Source organism: Cryptotermes secundus, unplaced genomic scaffold (assembly GCF_002891405.2).
Source record: "Cryptotermes secundus unplaced genomic scaffold, Csec_1.0 scaffold630, whole genome shotgun sequence".
Classification (NCBI taxonomy): domain Eukaryota; kingdom Metazoa; phylum Arthropoda; class Insecta; order Blattodea; family Kalotermitidae; genus Cryptotermes; species Cryptotermes secundus.
The window spans coordinates 382,795-407,671 of NW_019720573.1; the positions used below are offsets into that span (position 1 = coordinate 382,795).

Here is a 24,877-nt window from a genome sequence, read left to right on the forward strand (position 1 = left end):
AAAGTAGTCCTGCCTGCCCCGTTGTCTTGTAAGTAAATACAAGTGCAGTTCTGGGTTGGAAGGAAGACACGAGCGGCGTCAGTGTTGCCCTTGCAAATGATCCACTTCTCTTTGCAGGTGTCCGATGTTTTCGTAGCAGCGCAAAACTTCCCAGCTGATGACGTCGACGCCATCTCCCTCAAGAAGGGAGACGTCGTGGAAGTTCTGGATACCGGCCCGGAGCCAGTCAAGTGAGTCTTAGGTCTTCAGAGAGGGTCTCTGGTTTTGGTGTCATTTTGAGCGTTCTGTATACCAGCTCATAAAGTAAAGGCGCAATGGTGAGGTAGTCCATCCACCCCTTCCTCCGTTTGTGTTTCATCTGCATACTCGCATCTTCCCACAGGATTCTCAATGAAATTTTGTGATACGGAATAGGCCTGTGGGTCTATTTTAAAAGTTACAGATGGAATTAATTTGAATTATTGGTATTAGGTCCCTGTTGTATTCCCTTTGTTTCCCGAATGTTCCGTCGAAACTCGTGTTTATCAAAATCGACTAAAAGAATTGGCTTCTCACATAAAATATAAACCTGTATTACCTGCAGCATTTTTAAATGCAGTAGTTGGTTGAGGCACTATGCTACAAGTCGGAAGGTCGCGGGTTCAAGTCCCAATGAGGTCATTGGATTTTTTCAATTTACCTAATCCTTCCAGCCGCACTATGGCCCTGGGGCGACTCAGCTTCTAACAGAAATGAGTATCAGGAATCTTCCTGGGGGATAAAGGGCGGCCGGCCGGCGCTTAAGGCTGACAACCTTACCGCCATCTGTGAGCCGATTGTCTAGATAGTGTGGGACCCTCAACGTCTCACAACCCCATGAGCCTCCGCTGCCCTGTTACAGAGCACTTTTTTATAGCAAGTTTAACGGAAAAGGTGGGGACGCCTTTATGCACTGTAATATCTTTGAAGTTCACTAGTTTTCTGAACACGATGATCATTAATTATTTTTCTGCGCACTGTTTCATCGGCTGAGCCAATAGGATTCCATATTTGCAGTTAATGAACCCCAAGATAAGTCTCAAACATTGCATTTGGGAAATACATTTACTTCAAAACTGAGCATATCTTTCGTAGGTTGCTGTCCAGGGAGACCGAATATAGTTGAAACGGTCAACAGCGAGAAACAGTGGCCATCGGCGGTACAGATGCACCCTGCAGAACCCCATTGTACTGGCAGGGCAGCGGAAATATTTCCCTGGATACTGCGGACACTCGCTCACGAGGAAGCAGTGAGATTACGTGTACAGTCCTGCATTTGCAGATCCAGCGAACAGGCTGAATCAAATAAATCTCTCAAGTTGTGGTGACTCTGAACTGCTCTCATTATTTCGGTGTATAACACAGTTTGTCTGTGTAGAGGAACTGTTGTAAGGCGCTCAGAGTTCCACAGCGCATTCCTGGCATAGAGAGCGTCCTTGATGAAGTGGGCTGAGCACCTTCCACCACGTCTGGATATTTGTGAGTTCTGTGTTCAACTCTGCACTGCTGCTATTGCCCAACAGCTATCGGGAAGAGACTCCCTCGATATTAACTTGAGAGAAATACAGACCTTGGTTGTGTAAACAGTAGCGAAGAAGAAATGTTCCTGACCACAGAAACAGCTACACTTCTCGTAATTGAAACGAGGTTTTCTGTTTTCGAGAGATTGGTTTCTTTGTATCTGAGTTGGCAGCACAGTACGCGTTCACGAAGTATGTTTCGAGCTGTATGTGTCCGGACTGATTGATTGACTGACCCGTGTTTTCATTTTCCCTCTGCACCGCCTCTTCCTGATTTAAACACGTCAAACATTTTGAATCAGAATGTAAGCAAAATTTACAAATAAACTGAACACGGTTCTTGGTAGTGGCATTTCTCTGTATATGCTTTAATATTTACACAACCACAAGTTGATTTTAAAGAGCGTCATTTGTGAAAGCAAGATTGAACCGAGGCTTTCTTCTCTGTGTCTTAGGAGCAGATGTTTGAACTAAGCAACGAGCTTGCAACATTTAGGCCTAAGTTTCAGTACAGACCATTCGCTTTCTGTCATTTGAGGAGAGATATTTACAGATGACAAGTATCTCTAGATCGCAATGGGACTTAAATAGGAAGTTTCGAAACAAACAGCGAAATAAGCTGTGAGAATCAGTGTGTGTTAAATGCTAATGTCGTCACCTCCTTAGCCATGTGTGTCATACAAATGCCTGTTTGTTACGAAGAAGCTAGAATGTTGCATTATTTTAGAAGTATCGGCCATCAGTTAAGGAATCACTACATAAAGTTTAAGCTGGGCTACGTAAAGAATACAAACGTTTAATGTGGCTTAAGTAAGGCGTTACTGTTATTTTACGTGCATCCTTCAAGATTCTACTGAAATATATTACGCCATTCTGGAATGATAAACACGGCTGCCTTCTGCTGGTAGTGTTCTAAATACAGCTGTGAAAGGAGGGTCTGTAACTGTAGACTGTAGACTCTACATACAAATCTCAGATTCCTGTTCATTACATCCAGTGGTGAAGTTCCATGTTCATGGTTGATTTTTATTTTGCACATTTTTAGAATATTTTGTGTACTTGCTGAAATTCCGTCGGATATCTGACAGAAGTATCAAGATCTATTATATAGGGATTTTATTATTTTGGAATTATTCTGGTAAGCGTCAAATTAAGCGGCAGGTTCCTGAGGCTGATCAGTCACCTCCAATTAGTGTCGAAGTCAAGAATACGTGGATCTGTACCTCCACTCTCCTATACGTCTTCATGGCATAATGCTTGATTAGATAAGCACAGTGACAACTTTACCTTTTTTTTTACGCTCGTGTTAAATCGAGGATTTCTGGTGCCTGTGGCTCAGTCGAACGATAGGATCGCGCATCAGTTGACGTGTCATGTCTGTGTTTCTTTATGCCACGAAGATCCAGACAGTTGTAGCGCATATGCTAGTAAGGATCCAGAGAACCTCTACAATAGAGCAGAACAAAGTTCGAGTCCGTCTGTAGCAAGTACAAGGACCTTCCCATAGTTTGTCTCCTCATTTAAGGACTTCTACATGTTGTCTTAAGATGAATTTGGGAAACCTGTATAGGAGAGGAGACCAAGGCTAAAGTGGGGCTGTAAAACCTAGAAAAAGAGTCATATGTATTAAGGTATTACGAAAATAAATATCTTTACATTTTGTTTTCTCGACACAGTAGAATTTGCTTTAAGGAGAATCCAAAAACTTACTTTAGACCTAATTTGTTTTCCAGTATTGTTGCAGGCAAGTCTGTATAATTAATTTTATTGTTTCTTTCTTTTCCTAAGGTGAATTGGATTTTACTATGCATGCCAAAGACACTCGCATCCTAAAAGAGACTATTAATGCAAGTTCATCAACACTGCATCAGAGTTCTTGTCATTTGAGGCTGAATGACGTGATAATCAGCATTATAAGCATCACATGTCTTTTGAGTTAACTGTAAATACAATTCTGAAAAAAGAAAACAGCACGAAGACGGACTGTTGATAACATGTTTGTCAAGTTCTTGTAGTGTTCAAGCCTTCCATGTGTGAATAAACTGTTTCATGTAAGTTCTATTAAAGTTGTTATTATCCCCTTGGACATTACTTTCTGTTTCTGCCAGTGTGCCAAGAGCGGACCTACATTTCGTAACATTTTAAAACATTTAATCCCTCAGATGTTCATTATTCCACGATTCTATAAGGCATTCAGTTGGAACATTCTTTATTTCCCTGGAATTGCTTTTATTTATTTCACCACTTCTTTGTTTTATAAGTCTACATTCTCTCTGTTATGTAATGCACCAAAATATAATTTATATTTTTGTTTTTTCCGTTTACTTTGTATGACTTTCATTCCCTGTCTACCGCACAACACGCACGCACACACGCGCGCGCGATATATACATTTCATTTAGTGTCTTTTATCTTAAACTGACGCAGCTTGGCATCCATGAACATTATTTGCTGTTGCCAGAACAATTTTTCTTACAGTCTTTATTCTATGGGGAACTGAGGTTTAAGGTGCCATGTCCGTGTGTGCTTCTGTCTCTTCGAATACTTTTCTTGAAGAACTGACAACTTTTTACGTCACTGGAGACCACCGTTTAGCATGAACTTTGCTGCAGTCTCCCTGCCTGGGAAGTACGTTAGCAACACGTGTTGCGAGGATGACGTCACTTCGTCATTTAAGCGTTTTACGACGTGTAAAAAAAGACGCTTTAAGCTATTGTGAGTCTGTTTGTCACGGCTGATACTGTGCCAAGGTCCCTTGGCCTCCAGGTTACAGAGGACATGTCGTTAGTCCCGCTTGGTCCACATCCGTCCCAATAAAACGTTCAGTTGCACATAAATAATTAAGGAAGACGAAAAGAAGACAGTGAGAGAATAAAATTATGGTTTCTGTTTGCTGTTCTTACGTTAGTTCAGTTTTTGTTAATTCCTTTTTTCATAACTTGTAGACGAATGACGAAATATGCCTTAAACAGACAGAACGCCGCGCCATAGCTCAAGCGGTTAGTCGCTGGCTTCCCACCGCGGCGGCCCGGGTTCGATCCCGGGTCTGGTCAAGTGGGATTTGTGGTGGACAAAGTGGCGCTGGGGCAGGTTTTCTCCGAGTACTTCGGTTTCCCCTGCCAATCTTCATTCCACCAATTGCTCCACAATCACCCTCATCTATAATCTGGGGCTGGTACAATAGGCCAGAAGTGGCCGCAGTACAAGGGACTTAGTCCCACCCCACTAGCAATAAAAAAAATAATAAACAGACAGAAACAGCTTCCTCCCACATCCCTCCAAATTTTTAAACCGTGACAATCATACAATATGGCATTTGGCGTTGCGTGACTTAGCAGTTGCTACATGGTCGAATAGCGCACCAAGAAGGGTTGCAGGGAGAGACGAGTGTTGGCAGTAACCTTTCGCAGAAGTGTGAGCGTGTCGATAGAAATCCTGATTGAAACTCTTGGCAGCGCAACACACTTCAGAATGTCCATCTGGTTGGCGAGAAGCCCCGGTGTGTCTCAGCTGACTCTCAGTCCTTACAGGCCAATGATGGGATAATATCTAAAATAGGCCATGGCTGCTTCCTCTCACCACCACAACCATTCGTCTCTACATAGTCCATGAAGTTCAAATAGCCCCTTCAAATAGCCTGCAGATCAACCAACAGAATTATCCTCCTCACAGCGGTAGTTATCAAGAGCTCTGTCGTCTGTTGAAAGTAAACTGACGTTTCGGAGGGACACGATGTCTCCATATCAAACGTCAAAAAATAAGGCAAACGAGAAACCAGTGTGAAGCAGGTATCAAGAAGATCCACTGTTATGCTTGCTTGCCACATGTTCCTCCGAAACGTCGGTTGACTTTCAACGATTTACGTGTCATATATCAGAAGGCAGAACTCTTCAGAATTATCCTCATTTAAACTTCTAAATATTAATTTAACTCGTAGCCTAGGCACAACGCACAGCGCCCCATGCAGCTCGTGGGAATAAAGTTTCCTGCTTGGCATTTTGTAATCTGCGTAGCCGATAAGGATACAGTGCCGGTGAAGAGAAGAGTCTCTGACCTTGCCGGGGCTCGAACCCAAGTCGACCACCCCCCAGTCAGCCTCATTATTCTCAGAGCTAATGACTCTTCTAGCGAGAGCCCTCGTTGCAGTTTGTACAAGGAAGTGAGCCGAGTCCCAGCTGCAGTTTATTGAACTTGTCGCTGTTATTTTCGTCTCAAGGAAGGGAGAACAGGGCGGCCTGTCGGTTATGAACGTATTGCTTGGCAGCGCGGATCTTTTTCTGTGCAGGTGCTATGACCCTGCATAAGCACAACCAAAGAATATAGCATTAATCTTTTTAAGTCTTTTCTGGAGTTGCACACACACGTTTCCAGAACCCATGGTGATTTCACCGTTAATTTCCCTCAATCTGGCGCTATGCCTAGGACTCTAACCTAGCCCATCTGTCATCACTCAAGTATTTCGTGGTTCCTTGAGGCAGTAACTAGGATCGTACCTTAAAATAGGCCACTGTAGATTCTGTCCGCGACCTTCCTAAACACCATGTTATTTCTTTCTCGAACTATCGAACCAGTGCAGTTGATAAAATGTTGTTCAGTAATCGAAACACCAAACGATGAACCCTCTAGACAGAAACTTAATTGGTGGGATAAGTCATGATTTAGGGGTGACTGTAGACGGGGTCTTGGATTGGAGAATGGATTTATTGACCACTTATGCACACGATTCGGAACTACAAGTAATTACAGGGCCACCGCCAACCTCCACAATTCACAAATCATCATAGTACTCGCCAAGCCTTTTACCAGCCTACTGTATCTTAACCAGCTGTTCCCTGGCAACGGCTTCTAAAGGTGGAGATTTTTCAGCTTCAAGCGCTCAGGTTCTGTCTTCACATATTCCTGTGCAGGGCTCCCCTAGTCGTTGCTTGGTAACAGCTCTCAACAATAGAGATTTTTCAGCTTCTGTGCTCACGCTTTTGCCCGCTGGCTAGTACTCGACACAGCTGAACTCATTGTCAAGTCAAAGTCACATTGAGACTGACGGTCAGTCAGTCAGTCAGTCAGTCTTGGTGTCGAGCGTATATAGATATTTATTACTGTTTGATAGTTACTGTCTTGTTTTTGTGGGGCGTCCTCTCGACAAGAGGACGGGTCTGTTTTTTGTATATGCTACTGACCCTTGAAAGCGCAGTCTCAAGGGACTCGCGACCATATTTTACTGTCTCAGGTTTGAGACTTCCCTTTTCATCGCTTCCTACGACTCGCAGAGTCACGGTGAAGGTATTCGACCCCGCCTCCACACGGGTTTGAACTCATTGCTCCAGCTGACCTAGTTATAACTTCTCGGCACGGAAAACATAGAAAACGCCGTTCTTCTATTTTTGCGTTCGTGACCATTGCCTAGGCAGCGTATTTACCGAGCTGTTACCCTGAAACGGCCGCGGCGCGGAACACAGAGAACACCGCATGCGTGTATGTTGCGGGCGTTACCTAGTAATGGCCGCTGTTTATAGAATCACTGCTTAGCAGCTGGTCTCTTCGCTACAGTATTGTGAAATTGAGGGTCAAAAGGGCGACGCTTCACTGAATATCACTTAAGTTCTTCCCCCGATTTGAAACATAACTTTATTTGAAAACCCACAGTTCCGTGCCGTGGCAGGTGTTTGCATCTTGTATCATATGGACATGCAACTTGTCTGCTCCTCTGGGAGCGTAATATAGGTGGAAGGTGTTTGCAACAAAGCGGTGAAGTTGACAGGGTAATGCGAAAATAACACAGTAAGGAAGTCTTCTACATTCAAATGGATCTCAAGGACATCGTTTTAGAAGGTGGGATGTGGATGGAACGGACTTTGGCTTTCTTTTGGTATTGAAGTTATAGGTTGTTCTGGTTCTGCTGCCAGAGGGGTAATGGGATTGATAAGTTTCCTCATTTCCTATAGCCTGTTGTGCATTTGCATTGCTTACAAATGTCATATACGGAAGAGAAAATGGCGATAGGTTTCCAGGTGTAGTAGGCGAGATACAATGTAAGCGATAAGACACTGTTAGCATCTCGAAACATGAAGTTCTTTTAAGTAATATTTACAAATTCAGTTCCTGCCTCAAAGAAGCACGTCTGCATTTCCTTTACGACGATCTACTGCTTAGTGCACCGGCACATGAACACCGAAAGTATGTGGAAAATGTGAGACTGCTTCTGTGGTCTAGTGGTCAGTGCCTGGCTACAGATCCAGAGGTTCGGGTTCGATTCCCGGCGCTACCAGATTTTCTGAGAAGTAGTGGGTCTGGAACAAGGTCCATTCAGCCCTGTGAGGATAATGTAGGAGCTTTTTCAAAGAAATAGCGGCTCCTGTCTAGAAAACCGAAATTAACGGCCGTGGGGATCCGTTGCGCTGACCACGCGACACACTCTATCCGCAAAAGTTGGAACTAACTTCGCCGATAAGCGGCGGTCGCTCGGTCGCTATAGTTCGCTTGCGGACTACAACCACGGAGTTTGTATGCTTTATGTGGAAAATGCAAATTGACATTGCTTTGTAATCATGTGACTGTTGCGTCACTGATGACGACGCAACCCGTTTCCGATAGTAGACGAGTACTCTGGCTTTAACTACGATCTGATAAACATTATCGCTGTAAGTCTTGAATGTAAACTACAAATGCTTTGTAAGATATGAGGTTTTCACGGCGGTGACTATGAAGAAAGCAGTCTTCTGAGATGTGGCACCGTGTAGATGTGGTGCTAACCGACGTTTCGCAGGAACGTATCGCCTCCATCTCCAGGGTATTTTTCCTTCTACCCTGAAGATAGAGGCGATACGTTTCTCCGAAACGTCGGTTAACACCACATCTACACGGTGCCATATCCCAGGAGACGGATTTTTACAAATGCTTTGCCTGTTGCAGTATTTTGTTCAAGAATATATGAATCTTGTTTCCTTCGGAAATTGAAACTAAATCCATAGAAAACTGAAAGTGAAGAGGACAAGCTCAAGGGAGAGCTGAACACGCGCCCTCCATGCTGAGGGGTGAGCCATGAAACTGGCCCTCGCACTGCGACCTTAATGCTCACTTGTGCCTTACATGCTGATGTTAATTTGTTGGGTCACAACATAGACCTGAAAAGGGCACATATTCTATGAACTGCTAATACTAAATAAGGAGGAAACTACCTATATATACGAAAATGACACGAAACCAAACGTCTCGTGCTAGCCGGTTGCAATGCCACGTGATGCGTGGACGTTGCCCCGCGTTTTTTTATGTTATCCTGTGAGCGTAGCAGCTTTGCATGATCTGGTTCCCACCTAACGAACGCTAAAGCTTGTCTTAATAAGCCTTTAAAAGTAAAAAAAAAAAAATGAAGCTATCCCTGTACCAGGCCGTGAAGGCCCATAGGGTTGTGAGACGTTGAGGGTCCCACATTATCTAGACAATCGGCTCACAGATGGCGGTAAGGTTGTCAGCCTTACGCCCCGGCCGCCCGTTACTCCCAAGAACATTCCAAGAATATTCCTGGTACTCATTTCTGTTAGAGGCTGAGTCGACCCCAGGGCCATAGTGCGGCTGGAAGGATTAGGTCAATTGAAAAAATTCCAGTGACCTCATCGGGATTCTATCCCCCGACCTTCCGACTTGTAGCATAGTGTCTTAACCAACTATTCTACGGCGTGCCCCTCTTAATAAACCTTTGGGAAACCTATACAATGAAGGATACCAATGCGAAAATCCGGCTGTGTCACGAAGAAGAGAGAGCTCAACTGATCATGCAGGCCGTGCAATGGTAACATGGCTCCCCAAAGTCCCGTGGGCTCCTGTCGAACAGAAGTAACGAAAACTGTGACTAGTGGCGTTAAATGTATGCCTCGTGAATGAGGTCGAAGTGCTAGTGTATTTTATGGAGATTTTAGATTTCTGTGTGTGTGTGTATATATATATATATATACATATGCCATATGGCTGGTCCTCTGTCTGACTGCACGCCGCTAAATTTGTCGCGGCGGCACAGAAATACAGCCGCGAAGGGAGACGGAAGTGGCCCGAGCCACGCACCAGATGTCAGTCAGTTCCGGGTGTTGGCTTTCGATGACTCAGAAGATTTGTGTTCCTTAAGACCCGGATGGAGTAGTGGTCAATTTCGCTGCAGAATTTAATTACTTCTTTTTTCCTGTCAGGCCACTCAAATACTCGTATAGTGAGGTCACCATGACTTCTCGCATTCGCTCATATTCGCCTAACCTAACCGGCTTCGAGCGTGCGCATTAGGAACTAACTACGTACATTTGCACTTAGTAATAGCGTCATTAAATAGTCCCGAACCAGTTAACCGTATTTCGTTGCGAAATAGCTCCTGTGGATGGAGGATTATCAGCACATTTGACGATGCTGTATCCGTTTGTGAGGATATGGCGGCGAATGAGATGTAAGGATGGGAAGAGAAATGACTGAGGTCTCTTGCAAGGTATTCGCCCGTAATGCCTCAGGAACACGAAGGAGCTTCTCGACCGGTATCCTCCGGACTGAGATTCAAAATCCGGACCTTTCCAATACGAAGCACGCAATAAATGCCGCGTCATATGATAGTGCAGTTACAAATACACCGAGACCTCGTTTTATCGCTCTTCATACGATAAAATAAATTTTGACCATACCCCTTCAGTAGCACTAATGCAGTAGACTGTCAAAAAGTCAGAATGCGGTTGTGGTGTGGCTTATCGCAGGACGGAGTCTACAGTGTCGATCTTCAGGACGGTTCTTACCGTCTGATGTCTGTATAACTGAGTCATTTCTGAACAAAGCCAACAGTGTCTATTTTTCTCTAATTAATTGCTACTAACTTGGCCTGAAAGCTCCTTTGTTGTTGCCACTTCTACCCAGCCGCAGTAAATTCCAGTAACATGTTTTAATGTTATTGGCTGGTGCATCAGAATTAAAGAGGTAAAAGTGGATTCCGATGAAGTTGCATAGTCAACATTAGTTAGTACTGAAGTACACTAATAGGGCCGGACCGTGAGTGAAGTTGCCCCTGATGTCTGGCACCGTACAGCCAAGACGCGGAAAGACAGTCCATCACTTAGACTGAGATGAGTAAGAAATGTTGTTAGCTTCAAGCTGCAGTCGCTTTTCCGTCGGCTTATTGGACCAGAGAACCATTCTATATACAAAAAAACTCCGTGGTCTGTAGTCCGCAAGCGAACTTTACCGACCGAGCGAATGCCGCTTGTCGGCGAAGTCAGTGCCAAGTTTTGCGGATAGAGGGTGTCACGTGGTCAGTGCAACGGATCATCACTGCCGTTAATACAGCATATTATAAAACCCTTACCAGGGATCGAGCCCAGTTTATCCAGCCCACAGCCCCTTTTTACCTACCGAGTCGTGAAGTGCCCTAGCGACTTAGGAGTCATTTACTGATCGAGCCACGCAGCGCGCCAGTAGCTAGTCTCTTCGTAATTAATCCTTTAAAGACTGAATGTCTTCTAAATACATGTAATATACAAGAATTCAATTCGTACCTCACAGGAGACACATCACCGCCCACTGCAAAGGCCAGCCGGTAAATGGTGTTTAGGGAAGTGATCGCTGTTTATTGTGAGAACGGTGCGAAACGCGCAGATACATTCTGTGGGTCGAATTCAGGGTTTCAGTATGTTGAAACAAATGGTACATATAGTAACCACTGCTTTAAAGGGATAAGCCGTGCGCTGTACTCTAGCACGTCACGTCACTGGCTGGGCTATACAATATGTGAGTAACGTAGCCATTTTACTGATCGAAACACAAAATGTCGGCAGCCTAGCCACGTTACTGACCGAGACTCGAGATTTGTCGTAAGCTTCGTCACTTCTTTGGCCAAACCACTGTGTCAGCGTTGTGTCAGTGGTTACTTTGCTGACCGAACCGTACAGCGTGTCAGTAGCCTTTTTCTTTATTGCTAGTGGGGTGGGACTAGGTCCCTTGTACTGCGGCCACTTCTGGCCTATTGTACCAGCCCCAGATGATAGGTGAGGGTGATTGTGGAGCAGTTGGTGCAATGAAGATTGGCAGGGGAAACCGAAATACTCGGAGAAAACCTGCCCCAGCGCCACTTTGTCCACCACAAATCCCATTTGACCAGACCCGGGATCGAATCCGGACCGCCGCGGTGGGAACCCAGCGAGTAACCGCTTGAGCTATGGCGCGGTGTATGTCAGTAGCTTAGTCACTGCATTCACTGGGCCATGTACTGTGTCGGTAGTTTAGTCACTTTTTAAAGCGGCACAGCGATCCAGTAGTTAGTCACTGTACTCAGTTATGTCAGTAGCTCTGTCACCTCATGGACCGAAACGTGATTCATGCTAGCAGCTCTGTCACTTTACTGGGCCATAGTCAATCCTTCAACGTGGTTTTAGCCACATTTAGACTGACCGAATAACTTTTCCAGAGGATGTTTATTGTAAGGCACCGGTAGCGTGAAGCTTGTCAATACACTCAGAGTGGTCTACTGCTGTTACAGACGGCTGCGACTAGACCCCGACCTGGATTTGGGCGCTGAGGTAGCGGCTCTGCTGGACAGTTCCGCCGCGCGCCACAAGTTGGCCATCCGGCCACGCAGAAAGCACGCAGACTCTAGGCAGGTGCAGCAGGAAGCAACCCGGTGAGTGTACACAGAACCTTCTATATAGGGGCGTCAAGCTGACCACTCACCTCTTCCATCCAGTGTCGAGGTCAAGTAAAGTGGAGCTTATACCTCTATTCCCCCATATGTCTTCATGGCACAGTACTGAACTAACTAAGCACAGGGACAACTTTACCTTCTTACCTTTATTAATCGGGGGCACTTGGTTCAGGCACTTTGATAGAAGCCGGAACGTCGCGGTTTCGATTCCCGATGAGGGTATTGGATTCTTCAATTGATCCAATCTTTCTAGCCGTACCATGGTCTTGGGTTCAACTCAGCCTGTAACAGAAATGAGTACCAGGAATCTTCCTGGGTTAAGGCTGACCTCACCGCCTTCTGTGAGGCGATTGTCTAGGAAATGTGGGAGCCTCGACGTCTCACAACCCTATGGGCCTTCACGGCCCGTTACGGGGATGGCTTAACCTTTACCATTTTAACTTCACTAATAGCCTACTTTCCTTTGCTACGATACGGACCACATAAAAAAACAAAAAATGAAGGGGTTACAAAAACAACAAAGCGATCTCAAGCCTAAAAAAGTAAGGGGGCAGTAAACAGAGAGCAAAGTGATATCGGTCAAGTCTAATTTTATTTTTTTTAAATAAGGAAAGTAGGCTAAAAATAAGTCACATCCCTCCAAATTCATTCGGAATCGTCGTGCCCTAAGCTACATAACCTTATTAGTTGATATAGCATCTCATAGTAACATTTCTTTACCGATTCTGAAGTCGTAGACACCTCGAACACAGGGATTGCTGGTTTGAATCCCTCTTAGGGCGTTAGTATAAGTCTCCTTTTTGTGTGTCGTCAAGGCTGGGGCTCATCTACCATCCAGCGGAAGCCCCAAATTTCTAAGGTATTCGATAAAAGAGAAACGCCACCACAGCTCCATGAGAAGGGTAGAAGCATAGCGACAAGAGAGGGAACGCCAGAAACTCTGGGAAGGCGGGCCGGTATCCATTTGTGCTGTAGCGTGTGTGGTTCTTCGCTTTCCTTGTGGTGTTGCAGTAGTATGGACGCTTTCCTGTCTAACTATCAAAGAGCAGGAGGAACTCGCCATTTGTTTATCTATCTCTGTGCATTTTCTGCTACTTTGAGTGCTGATTATTTGATAGTTGTCAATCAGAATTTCAAAGTTTCGCAACATGTCCACGTTTGTAATATTCACAAAAATGGCTGTCATAGAAAATCAAATGTATGCAACTCGTCGCGTCTTCGTACACATTTTTGCGTAATAGTTGAAACCGAAAGCGAAATGCAGATTTCTCATGGCTTCCACATTATTTATAATTCACGGCATACAAGTAATTTAAAGAAAATGTGTGCTCTTCCCGTCACCATGTAGACTTACTGGGCCTTGTGTGAACAGCCTTGCATTCAATACAAAGACGGGAATACCTCGTAATGGCATACTTTTCATGCCAGGCTCAATGAAAAATATCCTTTGTTTCAAAATGTTATTGACACACGTTGGCTTTATAAATTGTACTAGGAGTCTATTTTTGCTGGAAAAATATAAACGAGTACTTAGAATAAGATGTAGTGCAGCAGCTGTTGCGCACCGCTTATTTCCGCTCCTTATTCGCCGTCTCACATGAAAACTTCTGTTACTTACTTACTCATGGAGCTGAGCCCTTCTGGAGGAGCCGCCAATTCTGCAGCTACTCAAGAATTTCCCAGCATTTTATGGAACCCGAAGGTTCATTACCGTGTTCACAAGAGGCCTCCACTGGTCCATATCCTGAGCCAGATCAATCCAATCCATACCATCCTATCCTATCTCTAAGATCCATTTTAATATTTTCCACCCACCTACGCCTTGGTCTTCCTAGTGGTCTCTCTCCTTCTGGTTTTCCCACCAATATGTTAAAATCTTAAAATTCACGGGGTTTTTTATTTTGAAATCATTTTTCGCGTCGGTACACTAGACGTTTCGACCGACATGGTCATCATTAGGTGCTTCGAAAATCGCAGCTGAAAACTGCTGCGCTCCGTCAATGAATACGATCCCAGCGTACCCTCGTTTATGTGCCCATGCGTTGCTGTACATTTGTAGTGCTGGGTGATTCCCCTTACGTGCCGTGTGCAGCTGCGCACGGCGGAATTGCAGCAGTTTTCAGCTGCTATCCTCGAAGCACGTGATTACGACCACTTCGGTTGAAACATCTGCACCAGTGATGTGGAAAGTAATTTTCGAATTGAAAAAGAAACATGAACACAAGTTTTCATGTGAGACGGTGAATAAGGAGCAAGAAAAAGTGAACATAGGCAAGAACTGACGTCAGCTGGGACCTATTCTCTTCTGCGTCGTTATGTTGACAGCTAATTCTGGTGTATGAACACGTTGTTAGGAACTGGACAGCTGGCACACTGTCAGTTATCCTAAAGCTTCATTAAGAAAGAGACTGCTTTCATGCCAACGCGATTGATATCTTGCTGCCAGTCTTACACTATCTGGAAGCGAACCCCGACCTGCATCAGTCACTGTCAGACCAAACAAACTCTAAGGGATGTACTTCCTTGTCAGTCAGTTACTAAAACGGCTACCTTTCCTGTGTCAGTAATCATTGTTTCTTGACGTATGCGGTAATAATGATTAATTGCTGATTATGAATAGTAATTAGTGAATGTGCATAATAGCCGGTCATCAATCTTAATAACAGGCTTATTCACTTCTGCCCTAACATACAAAGTACCGAATAATATGAACACGATTGGTTAGGTGTATTACATTTTTTTATTGTTACTGGGGTAGGACTAAGTCCCTTGTACTGCGGCCACTTCTGGCCTATTGTACCAGACCCAGATAAAAGGTGAGGGTGACTGTGGAGCAACTGGTGGAATGAAGATTGGCAGGGGAAACCGAAGTACTCGGAGAAAATCTGCCCCAGCGCCATTTTGTCCACCACAAATCTCACTTGAACAGACCCGGGATCGAACCCGGGCGGCCGCGGTGGGAAGCCAGCGACTAACCGCTTGAGCTATGGCGCGGCCTAGGTGTATTACTTAGTCCCGAAGCATGAAACATTGCGCATGTTAATGTTACTTGTATGAGTAGTAAACTCTTATTATAAAATGTCATAAAATTAACAGTTGGAAATAGTTCGAAGTGTCGCCACGTGTACCATAACAGAAGTCTCATTCTGTTCAGCAGTTCATTTGCCGTTCTGAACGTCAGCACGTTACACTGAATGCTACCAGTGCTGGTCCCACCGCCGCCATGTTAGTGTTTCTGATGCCGTGGCAGCTAATGATGCAATGTTCGTGCAAAGAGCCACAACAGGGGCTAGTACAGTTCAGTTGGCGGCAGCTCTCTCATGGTTTTCTAAAGAAACATGAAAGTGTCTTCTGTACTGTCGTTACTCCTTGGTCAAAACGTAGCATTTCTGTTTACGCTGTAAGTAATCTTAGTCCCATGGAGAATTCCGTGCTTCTTGCGTGCAGTCCTGAAGCTGGTAATTGGAACTTGCAGGATTCTAATTTTAGCAGAAGTTATGGAATGAGGAGTTATGAAAAGAAGGTAGCGTGGGCTGGCAGCAGATTCCACAGATGCGATTAATACCGTACAAGATGTGGCGCCCTGTATTTCTTGTGTTCCTTGCTCGCGGATCTTTGTACCCTGAAGATGGAGGCGAAGTGTCGGTTCACACAAGATTGGAAATTCCGGAGGGAAGAGGAAATTGTATTTGGAGCTCTCGTTACTCATACGAGCACTGGGCAGTCGGGGAGGTGTCAGTGCTTTGAATATTCTCAACACACGCCGCGTGATTCAATGTAGAGAACTTCTTTTTTGGAACGTGTCTGTGACATTGACAGTTTTCTTATCGGTGCTAACGCACGTACAGAATTTTTCCTCTTGAAATTTCTTCCCTCGCAAGTTTATTTTGGTTCCTTGTGTCGCCACACATTCCTCACTGGCGTTTCCTCACCTACGAAATGAAAGCAGATTCTTCGCGAATCTAGTTCAAGTCTTGTTCCCTGTTTCCGCTGCTTTCAAACTACGCCTTGTAATGAGGGGGCATGAGAATAGCTCAGCCGATGTATTGACCTTCGCTGTGAGAAGACCAGGAGTTCCTTGTAATTTTGTAAGCCCCAGGGTTCAGTGGTCCAGGAGAAATCAGACTTGTCTCACTGCCAGGTCCTGGTTCCCGTCTGTGTGCAGGTTGTTTGTTTGTTAATTATTTTTCAGTGTCTCGTTTAGGAATTCACATAACTATATACGCGCTTTAAACATAGCAAGAACTAGATTACATTTCACAGATCCGTGAAATAATTATGCCATTATTATAAATGTTTTCCCCTTCACAAAGAGACTTTCATTTTCAGTTGCTCTTTGCGAGAAAATAACTTTCTTCCTGTCGTTCTAGAGTTTTCAGGGGAAGGCATAATCCCTCCACCATATAGCCATGTATTTACTGTGTCTATTTTTTTTAATTTGCTTAGTAGGGGGTGGAGTCCAACTGGGTACACTCGGCACGGCGGCCACTGATTGGCCTATTGTAGCCTGCCCCGGGTGATTATGATGATGGAGAATTTGGTGGAATGAAGATTGACAGGGGAAACTGAAGTACTCGGAGAAAACCCGCCCCAGCGCCACTTTGTCAACCACAAATTCCACTTGACTGAACCCGGGCCGCCCCGGTGGGAAGCCACCGACTAACCGCTTGAGCTATGGTGCGGCCCTTACTGTGTCTAAATGCTGCTTATGAACAGTGGGGCCAGAAGAGCCAGCGAGAACTCTGTGTGAATGTTAAAACGAAGGACGGCTCTGCACAATATGTCTCTAGTTCAGATTTGTATATATTTCCTTATTCACGCTTTGGAGTTTTGCGTACGTCGTTGCTCTTGATGTGTATGTATTGCAGTCACAATGTGTTGCTGCAAAGCAAACCTCAGTGGAAGTACCGCACTGCATAGTGGTAAATTGTGTTCCTTGTAGTTGCGGACTAAAACCACGGAGTTTGTTTTGGGGCACTGTTACGTACTAGCGGACGGACGGACGGACAGACAGACAGACAGACAGACAGATGGGCATATGCATTTTTTACGACTGTAACAGATGCTGTATGGGTAGCAAAGTCTTACATTTTCATTATTGCCTTGGGTATAGGAAAGTCGAGAAGCGTTTCGGAATTGAATTGAGAAGTGAAGAGATGACTTGGGAGAATGAGGCATGCGCATTAAAAAGATTCTCAATCCGATCGGGTTTGAATCTCAGAACAGGTTCAAATTGCCTGATACTTCATTTGAAGTAAAGGTGAAGTTGTCCCATGAAGACGTATGGGGGAGTGGATGTATAGGTCCACAGTATCTTGGCCTCGGCACTAGCTGGAAGTGAGTGGTCAGCTTCACGCCCTTGCTGCTTTAACCCCGCGGAACGAGCCCCCCGTACCCATTGGATAGGAGGTTGGGTGGGCCCCAGAGCAGGTCTGGACGACGTGGAGAAGAGAAAATTCTTTACTCTACCGGGACTCGAAGTCGGAAACCCTCGGTCGTCCAGCCCGTAGCCAGTCGCAATCCCGGCTCCTGACTTCATTTGACGTAAGACTAAAGAGGACTCTTAAATAAATTATGAAGATATGGATTGACTTTGAACAGGAGCCAAAGGACACGACGTTGAACGGGCAAAATGCTGACCAGCTGAAGAATTATCAGCCGTTGAGAGGACATTGTTAATAGACGTATAGAGGCGATACCCACAACGAAACGTATATATTTAATTCATCCTGATGGCTCGCCTTCGATTCTGGCAGTGCGGATTCAATTAACGTCAGCATAAATCACGCAGAACCATCGAGTCTCCGGCTCAATCGAAGTGTCCTTACTTTACTGCAGTAGTTGTGTAATAATCCAGACAAAAGTTTGGCACAGGAAAGGAACTTCGATGAAGTGACAAGTGTCTTACTAGGCTGAAATACGGCTTCCCTCTTGGCTTCTCTGCTGAGGACTTCGCAAGGTTGATGGGCTTCAAATAGTCTGAATTATAAAGCAGTGTTGCCAGGTGTTTCTCTTAATTTTCCAGGTAAGCATAATTGCGTCGTATTTGCGTGGCAACAAATTCACTTGAAATAAAATGGTATTAATTTAAAAAAAATGCATTTTTTAAAACCAAGATAAAAATTAAATACGAATTGTGTCATTTTACACAACGGCCCACAAGGTGAAATGAAGGGAAGATAGGCTGGATATATAGATCGCATGGAAACTCATGACATGCGGATTTGTGAAGGGAAACCGTTTATAATTCGTAACAGCAAAAGGGAATTTTGAGCACAGCTCACGAATTATACGCTCTCATTCCAAGGATTTCTAGTCCGAGAGATCTACGTATTATTTTACTGGTGTATTTTGCTTGTTACTTTATTTTAGTTGTCTAAAGAACTAAAAAAATCAATTTATGTACATTAAATTTGTCGGATAAAACCTTTAGAGTTTCGCACCGTTGCCATGACTCTAATTGATGATTTTGAAACAATGGTTCACGCGTAATATATAGATATATTTGCGATCTATCTCATTAACAAATTTAAAATTCCTAGCTCGAATGGTTTACTAATTATCACCATCAAACTGAAACAAGGGAAATTTTCTCACGTTTGCCATACTGCTATAGATGCAACAAAAATACTTATTAATGGAGCTGGGCCCTTCTTGAGGAGCCGCCAATTCTGCAGCTACTCCAGAATTGTCCAGCATTTTATGGAACCCGAAGGTTCATTACCTTGTTCACAAGAGCCCTCCACTGGTCCCTATCCTGAGCCAGATCAATCCAATCCATACCATCCCATCCTATATCTCTAAGATCCATTTTAATATTGTCCACCAACCTACGCCTTGGTCTTCCCAGTGGTCTCTTTCCTTCTGGCTTTCTCACCAATATCCTATATGCATTTCTGTTCTCCCCCATTCGTGCTACATGACCTGCCAACCTCATCTTCCTTGACTTGATCATTCTATTTATACTTTGAGAAGAGTACAAGTTATGAAGCTCCTCATTATGCAGTTTTTTCCACCCTCCTGTCACTTCATCCCTCTTCGGTCCATACATTCTCTTCAACACCCTATTCTCAAACACCCTCAGGCTATGTTCCTCCTTTAATACTAGAGACCAAATTTCACACCCATACAGAACCACAGGCAAAATAATGAACTTCCGTGGTTTATAAAATTAAGGGATGTGTAAACCAAAGGGGGAACTGTAAGACCCTGAATCTTTTAGGCAGGCAGTTGAGAAGGTATTTTGAGGTGTGTAATTCGTGTGGGGAACCAGATCAGCGAAAGGCTGTGCGTGTGCGTTCCAAGAACTCATAGCATGAATTCATGACATCTTGAGGGGGCGTGTCGAAAGCCGCGTTCTATTTTTAAAACTCGACTCAATGAAGCGACGTGGTTGTTACGACATTGTTTAGACATTCCTCGCGAGTTTGCCTCGGATGAAGAATGTGAAGTCTGTCTGTCTTGCCTTTCACCTCTGGAAATTTGTCGGATTTTATGAAATTTCTTTCTTAAATGTTACTCTAATGAAAAATTAGGATATTAATATTTTTGGCACGAAAGAATTTTGAGACAGGTATATATAACCTTAAATATATGCCGAATTGAGAGTACAAGCCTAGGTAATGAGAGAGACAGGCTGAAACAAGATGGAAACCTCAGTCAGCCCGTCTTCGGGCGGAACTTGTATTCATTACCTGCAAAATACGAACTGGCCTCTAAATTAACTCGAGTGTGTTACCCGATTGTTCTGGTGGGCGCAAGGTTGCTACTATTTATATCGCACGTCGATGCACTTGTGTCTCAGCTCGTGGCACTGCCCTCGTGGTGGAATAATGCTGTACTCATGGAGTACTTTGCCTTTAATACAATATCCATATGACGTTTATCAAACACAGATACGTGAATAGAATATCGTTGCAGTCTCCTAGCTCCCTGCACCTGTTTCAAGACATTTACAGAATATCTGATGATAAATTCATCATTCTGGCCAATATTAATCGCGTTTCGAAACGTCACTAGGAAGCCGTTTATTTCATCTTGCCCGTGTGTCCGCCCGCATGTAACAACTCAAAAATTAAGAAGAAAGCAGTCTTTTGGGATTTGGCACCGTGTATAAGTGGTGTTAACCGACGTTTTGGAGGAACGTCGGTTAACACCACCTATACACGGTGCCAAATCCCAAAAGACTGCTTTCTTCTTAATTTATAAGTTGTTACATGCGGNCTTATAAATTAGCCGACCTGTATAGATCGAATTTGACATGGCTGAGCTACGCTGAATTTTATCAAGTCATTTTGATGGTATACATTCTGAGTTTTCTGAACAGATTCTGATGAGACCCTGCAGTGTATATAGCACGTTTATCAGTAACATTTCTTTTAATTTAGAAGTTTAATTTACTTCAGTCCCTTTTTAAGACACCCGTCACGCATCAGGACGCAGAGCCGTATCTCGCGAAGCATTGAAATGGCAGAGATATGCATTGTGGAGAAGCTATACCTACCTGCAATGTTTACATGAAACTTAGCGATTTCGAGGACGCCGCTGATATAGTGAAATAACCGAGGAAATATGTGACGTCAGTAGCCTTGTCCAGACTTCTGCTGTTGCTCTGACCTGCTTTCATGTCCGGTTTATTCTACGCCCCTGAACATGGAGGCGATATGTTCTCCGAAACTTCGGCTGACTTTCAACAGACTGCATGACGTTATATCCCAGAAGATACTTCGTACCAACCGCTGTGAGAACCCCAAATCTTACGTGTCACTGGTTATATTCCTTAATGAATTTCTTCAGCATTTGCATGCACCTCGAGAATTACCGGGTCGAAACAAGTCATCACTCCATGTAATTATTGTAATGTAATCGTCATTAATAGCATCGCCATGATCATCTGAGTTCCACCCGGATACCGGATGTCCTGGCTGAGTTTTCTCGTGGTTTTTATCAGTCCCTCCAGGTAAATACCGGGATAGTACCCCCGGCTTCGATCCCGGGCCTGGTTAAGTGGCATTTGTGGTGGACAAAGTGGCGCTGGGGCAGGTTTTCTCCGAGTACTTCGGTTTCCCCTGCCAATCTTCATTCCACCAATTGTTCCACAATCACCCTCACCCATCATCTGAGGCTGGTACAATAGGCCAGAAGTGGCCGCAGTACAAGGGACTTAGTCCCACCCCACTAGCAATAAAAGAAAATAAAAAACCTCTGTCAAGAGGAATGAACCCGACGATCTATCGACGTAGTAGCTTAGGGCTTCGACCGCCCTAGCACTGAAATCGTGCTTCGAATCCCACTCGGGACATGGATATGTCTGCATTTTTTCTCTTTATGTTGTCCTGTGCAAGTAGACCCCTATCGATGGACCCATCTCCTGTCCAAAGAGTCCTACAAAATGTTTAAAGAGTCCCACTTTCAGATATTCCGATCCGGATGTGGTCAGAAGTCCGAATCCGCACAGCTGAAGAACAGCGCGATATGACGTAATAAAGCGATAGCTCACTCCGTATAGCAGAATCCCTGTTGGAAAGCCAGTAGTAGCTCAGCTGCTCAAGAACCCAAACGTTCATTACTATGGTCACAAGAGATTGCAGCAACAACAACAACAACAACAACAATAATAATACAGATATAGTTTAAATAATACCATTACGCTAATACATCGGTATTTTGATTGGATGAATATCTGTTCGCCACTTAAGGAAGACTTATTTTTTGCCCATCACACAATTCTCAGGTGGCTGGTGAGGATGTACGATGACCCGTCCCGGCAAGGCTGGGTTCCTGCGAGCCTACTGGAGCGGTCAAGGGAAGAAGAAGTGACAGAACCAGCAGATCCAATTGGCCCAGAAGTCCATGGCCAGAGGAGAGAGTGAGTACCATTTCATGGGAGTCGCGTGGAAGAGCGCGTTGAGGCTCCGTTACTGTGCTATAACGATACAGTTGCTGTCAGACGTTTCCGCCACCGCCTCAGTATGCAGTATTGTACAATCTGATGGCTTCCATCCTTTTATTATTGATCTGTTGTCCCAATTAAATGTTCCACAAACAAAATATTTCTTGAAGAATGCCGTCTTCTGGGATGTGGCGTCGTGTAGATTTGTGCGAGCCGACGTTTCGGAGGAACGTATCGCCTCCATCTTCATGGTCTTCAGCCACCTGCTCACTCTGGTTTCTCGCTCGCGGATTTATCAGCCCTGAATATGGAGGCGATACGTTCCTCCGAAACGTCGGTTCACACAAGATCTTCACGGCGCCACATCCCAGAAGAGGCATTCTTCGTAGTCGCCGCCGTGGAAACCTCAAATCTTACAAAATATTTCTTGAAGAGTTCTGTTTTCTGGGATATAATGGCGTGTACTCCACTGGAAGTCAACTGACAGTTTGGAAGAACTCGACTCCATCTCAAGGTTCAAAGAATACGGAAAGCAAGAAATCAGGACGAAGAAGGTAGCAAGCACAGCCACCTGCTTCATTCTGGTTTCTTGCGTGGCTTATTCTTCGACCCTGAAGATGGAGGTGGTAATTTCTTACGAAACGTCTGTCGACTTTCAGCGGACTACACGGCGTTACACACAGAAGATAGAACTCTTCATATTCGTCGCTGTAAGAACCTCAGTATCTAACAAATATTTTTTTCTGACATTTGCCTTTCATAAATGTCAAATAGGGGAAATCTTTTTAAATTATAAACCTGTGTCACTGAATTGGATCAGCAGCTAATTTAGGCTTATATGTAAGACTATAGTGCTCTTGTTCATGCCAGAGTGCTCAATTTGAGAGAGCTGAAGGACTATTGAATGAATTAGATCTTCAGACACCAGATCCATCAGCCTACTGACAGAAACAAGGGGCAGTGATCAGATAATCGATCAATCAGACACAATCAAATATTATTTACATAACTAACTAACAAATCAATCTTTCTTGATATACTCATAGCGTGAATAACTTCTAAACAATAAATCATACATATTTGTTTCTGACCGCTCTATCGCTATTTCCATGCATAGATTTCCAAGTTGTGTAATCTATAGCTAATTCAGTTGAATTCCCAGAATTGTTGTCTGGGTGGGGGAAATATGAAGTTACAATTGATTTGTGTCAGAATGTGCTGGGTTGGCACCAGACAAAATGCTGTTCCAGGTGACAAAAAATTCCATTGGCCTCTTTTTCAGACAATTAAATTAGCTTTCTTAAAAGTTTTTCTTAACTAATAACCCAGTCCCCATAGACTGTGACAGAAACTGCTGTTGATGTCATAATTATTGAAAAAGTCTCACTTACAGTGTTCATAGTATGCATAGATGACTACCATTTAATGGTTAGGATACGAACAAGAGAGGATCAGAATTTATTTTCATTTAACAAAAATCCAGAAAAGGGGGCTGTAAAATGTGCCACCCAAGGTTGTTGCATAATTTCCTAGTTCTGTTGTGCTTTTCCTGAGTAAGTGTTTTTTCCACTAATTGTCTTACACACATTTCAGAAATTTGATTGAAATTTATAATCCACTTTGAAAGGAAATGTAATATTTGAAAATATTTTAGATGGGTATGCCTTAGAAGCAGGAGAATTTTTACTTACTTTATCTTTGGGAGGGGCTGATGTTAGGGCTATAGGAAAGCTTTCTAGCTTTCTTCCGAGGCTCTAACTATTGTGCTGGCCATGCAATCATCTGATAGTCCTATGTTGCCTTGTATCAGAGCTGTGGTGCGGGAGCTGGTAGAGACAGAGGAAGAATTTGGACGTGACCTACAGTTGGTCGTGGAGCGCTACCTGAAGCCTCTAGACAGCAGTACTGTGCCACGTGTCGTGCGGGACAATAAAGATCTCATATTCAGCAACTTGAAGCAAATCGCCGACTTCCACAACACGTGAGTGTGAGCTCCGCCCCCTGTTAGCTGGAGTACAAGAGGTGATGAGGGGGCAAAGGTCCCAGCACATTTTGGCCATTAACAAATTTCTAAACACATATTTACAATTCAGCATTATGAAGTTTATATATAGTCTGTTGTAGTTAAATATTACTTTTCTCTTTGTTTGTGCTGTAATCTGTGTTACTGTCCAGTTTCCTGGAGATGTGCATAAGTTACTGGGAGAAGGTGGTTTGAAAACACTGGCAAAACTAATGAACACCATATATGAAACTGGGGAGTGGCCCAGGGACTTTACAGAAGTGACAATGATTGCCTTAAAGAAAAAGATAATAGCAAAGATACTTAAAAGAAGAATTGAAAGGAAAATAGAGGATGCACTTGGAGAGGATCAGTTTGGATTTAGAAGAGGAAAAGGAACCAGGGATGCAATTGGGATGATGAGAATTATAGCAGAAAGAACTTTGGAGATAGATGAAGAACTGTGTGCTTGCTTTATAGACTGGCAGACGGCATTTTTCCGTGTAAATTGGACCAAATTAATGCAGATCCTAAAGGAAACAGGTATCGATTGGCGTGAAAGAAGATTGATTAGTAAATTGTACATGGATCAGAAAGTTAGAGTACGACTGGACAGAGGGGAGACAAGAAGTGTGAAGATTGGAAGAGGAGTCCGACAAGGATGCTGTTTATCACCAATTCTGTTCAACTTGTACAGCGAATGTCTTACCAAGGAAGCTCTGGATGGGCTCGGTGACTTCAAAGTAGGAGGGCAAATTATTCAAACTGTGAAATATGCAGATGACCTT

The 24,877-nt window shown here is 44.0% G+C and overlaps 1 protein-coding gene across 7 annotated transcripts in view; it reads left to right on the plus strand.

Annotated features, from left to right (window-relative positions):
- Nucleotides 1-24,877, plus strand: part of LOC111869356 (obscurin) — a 228,833-nt gene that overhangs the window by 41,064 nt on the left and 162,892 nt on the right. For all 7 annotated transcript variants that reach the window (XR_004513565.1, XR_004513564.1, XM_033753466.1 and 4 more), the window contains 4 exons: nt 118-230; nt 12,034-12,174; nt 21,929-22,063; nt 23,898-24,068. Coding sequence is in view for 5 of the 7 variants with exons in the window: in XM_033753466.1 (XP_033609357.1) it covers nt 118-230; nt 12,034-12,174; nt 21,929-22,063; nt 23,898-24,068 (560 nt within the window). In the remaining 2 variants the exon portion in view is untranslated. The remainder of the gene's footprint in view (nt 1-117; nt 231-12,033; nt 12,175-21,928; nt 22,064-23,897; nt 24,069-24,877) is intronic.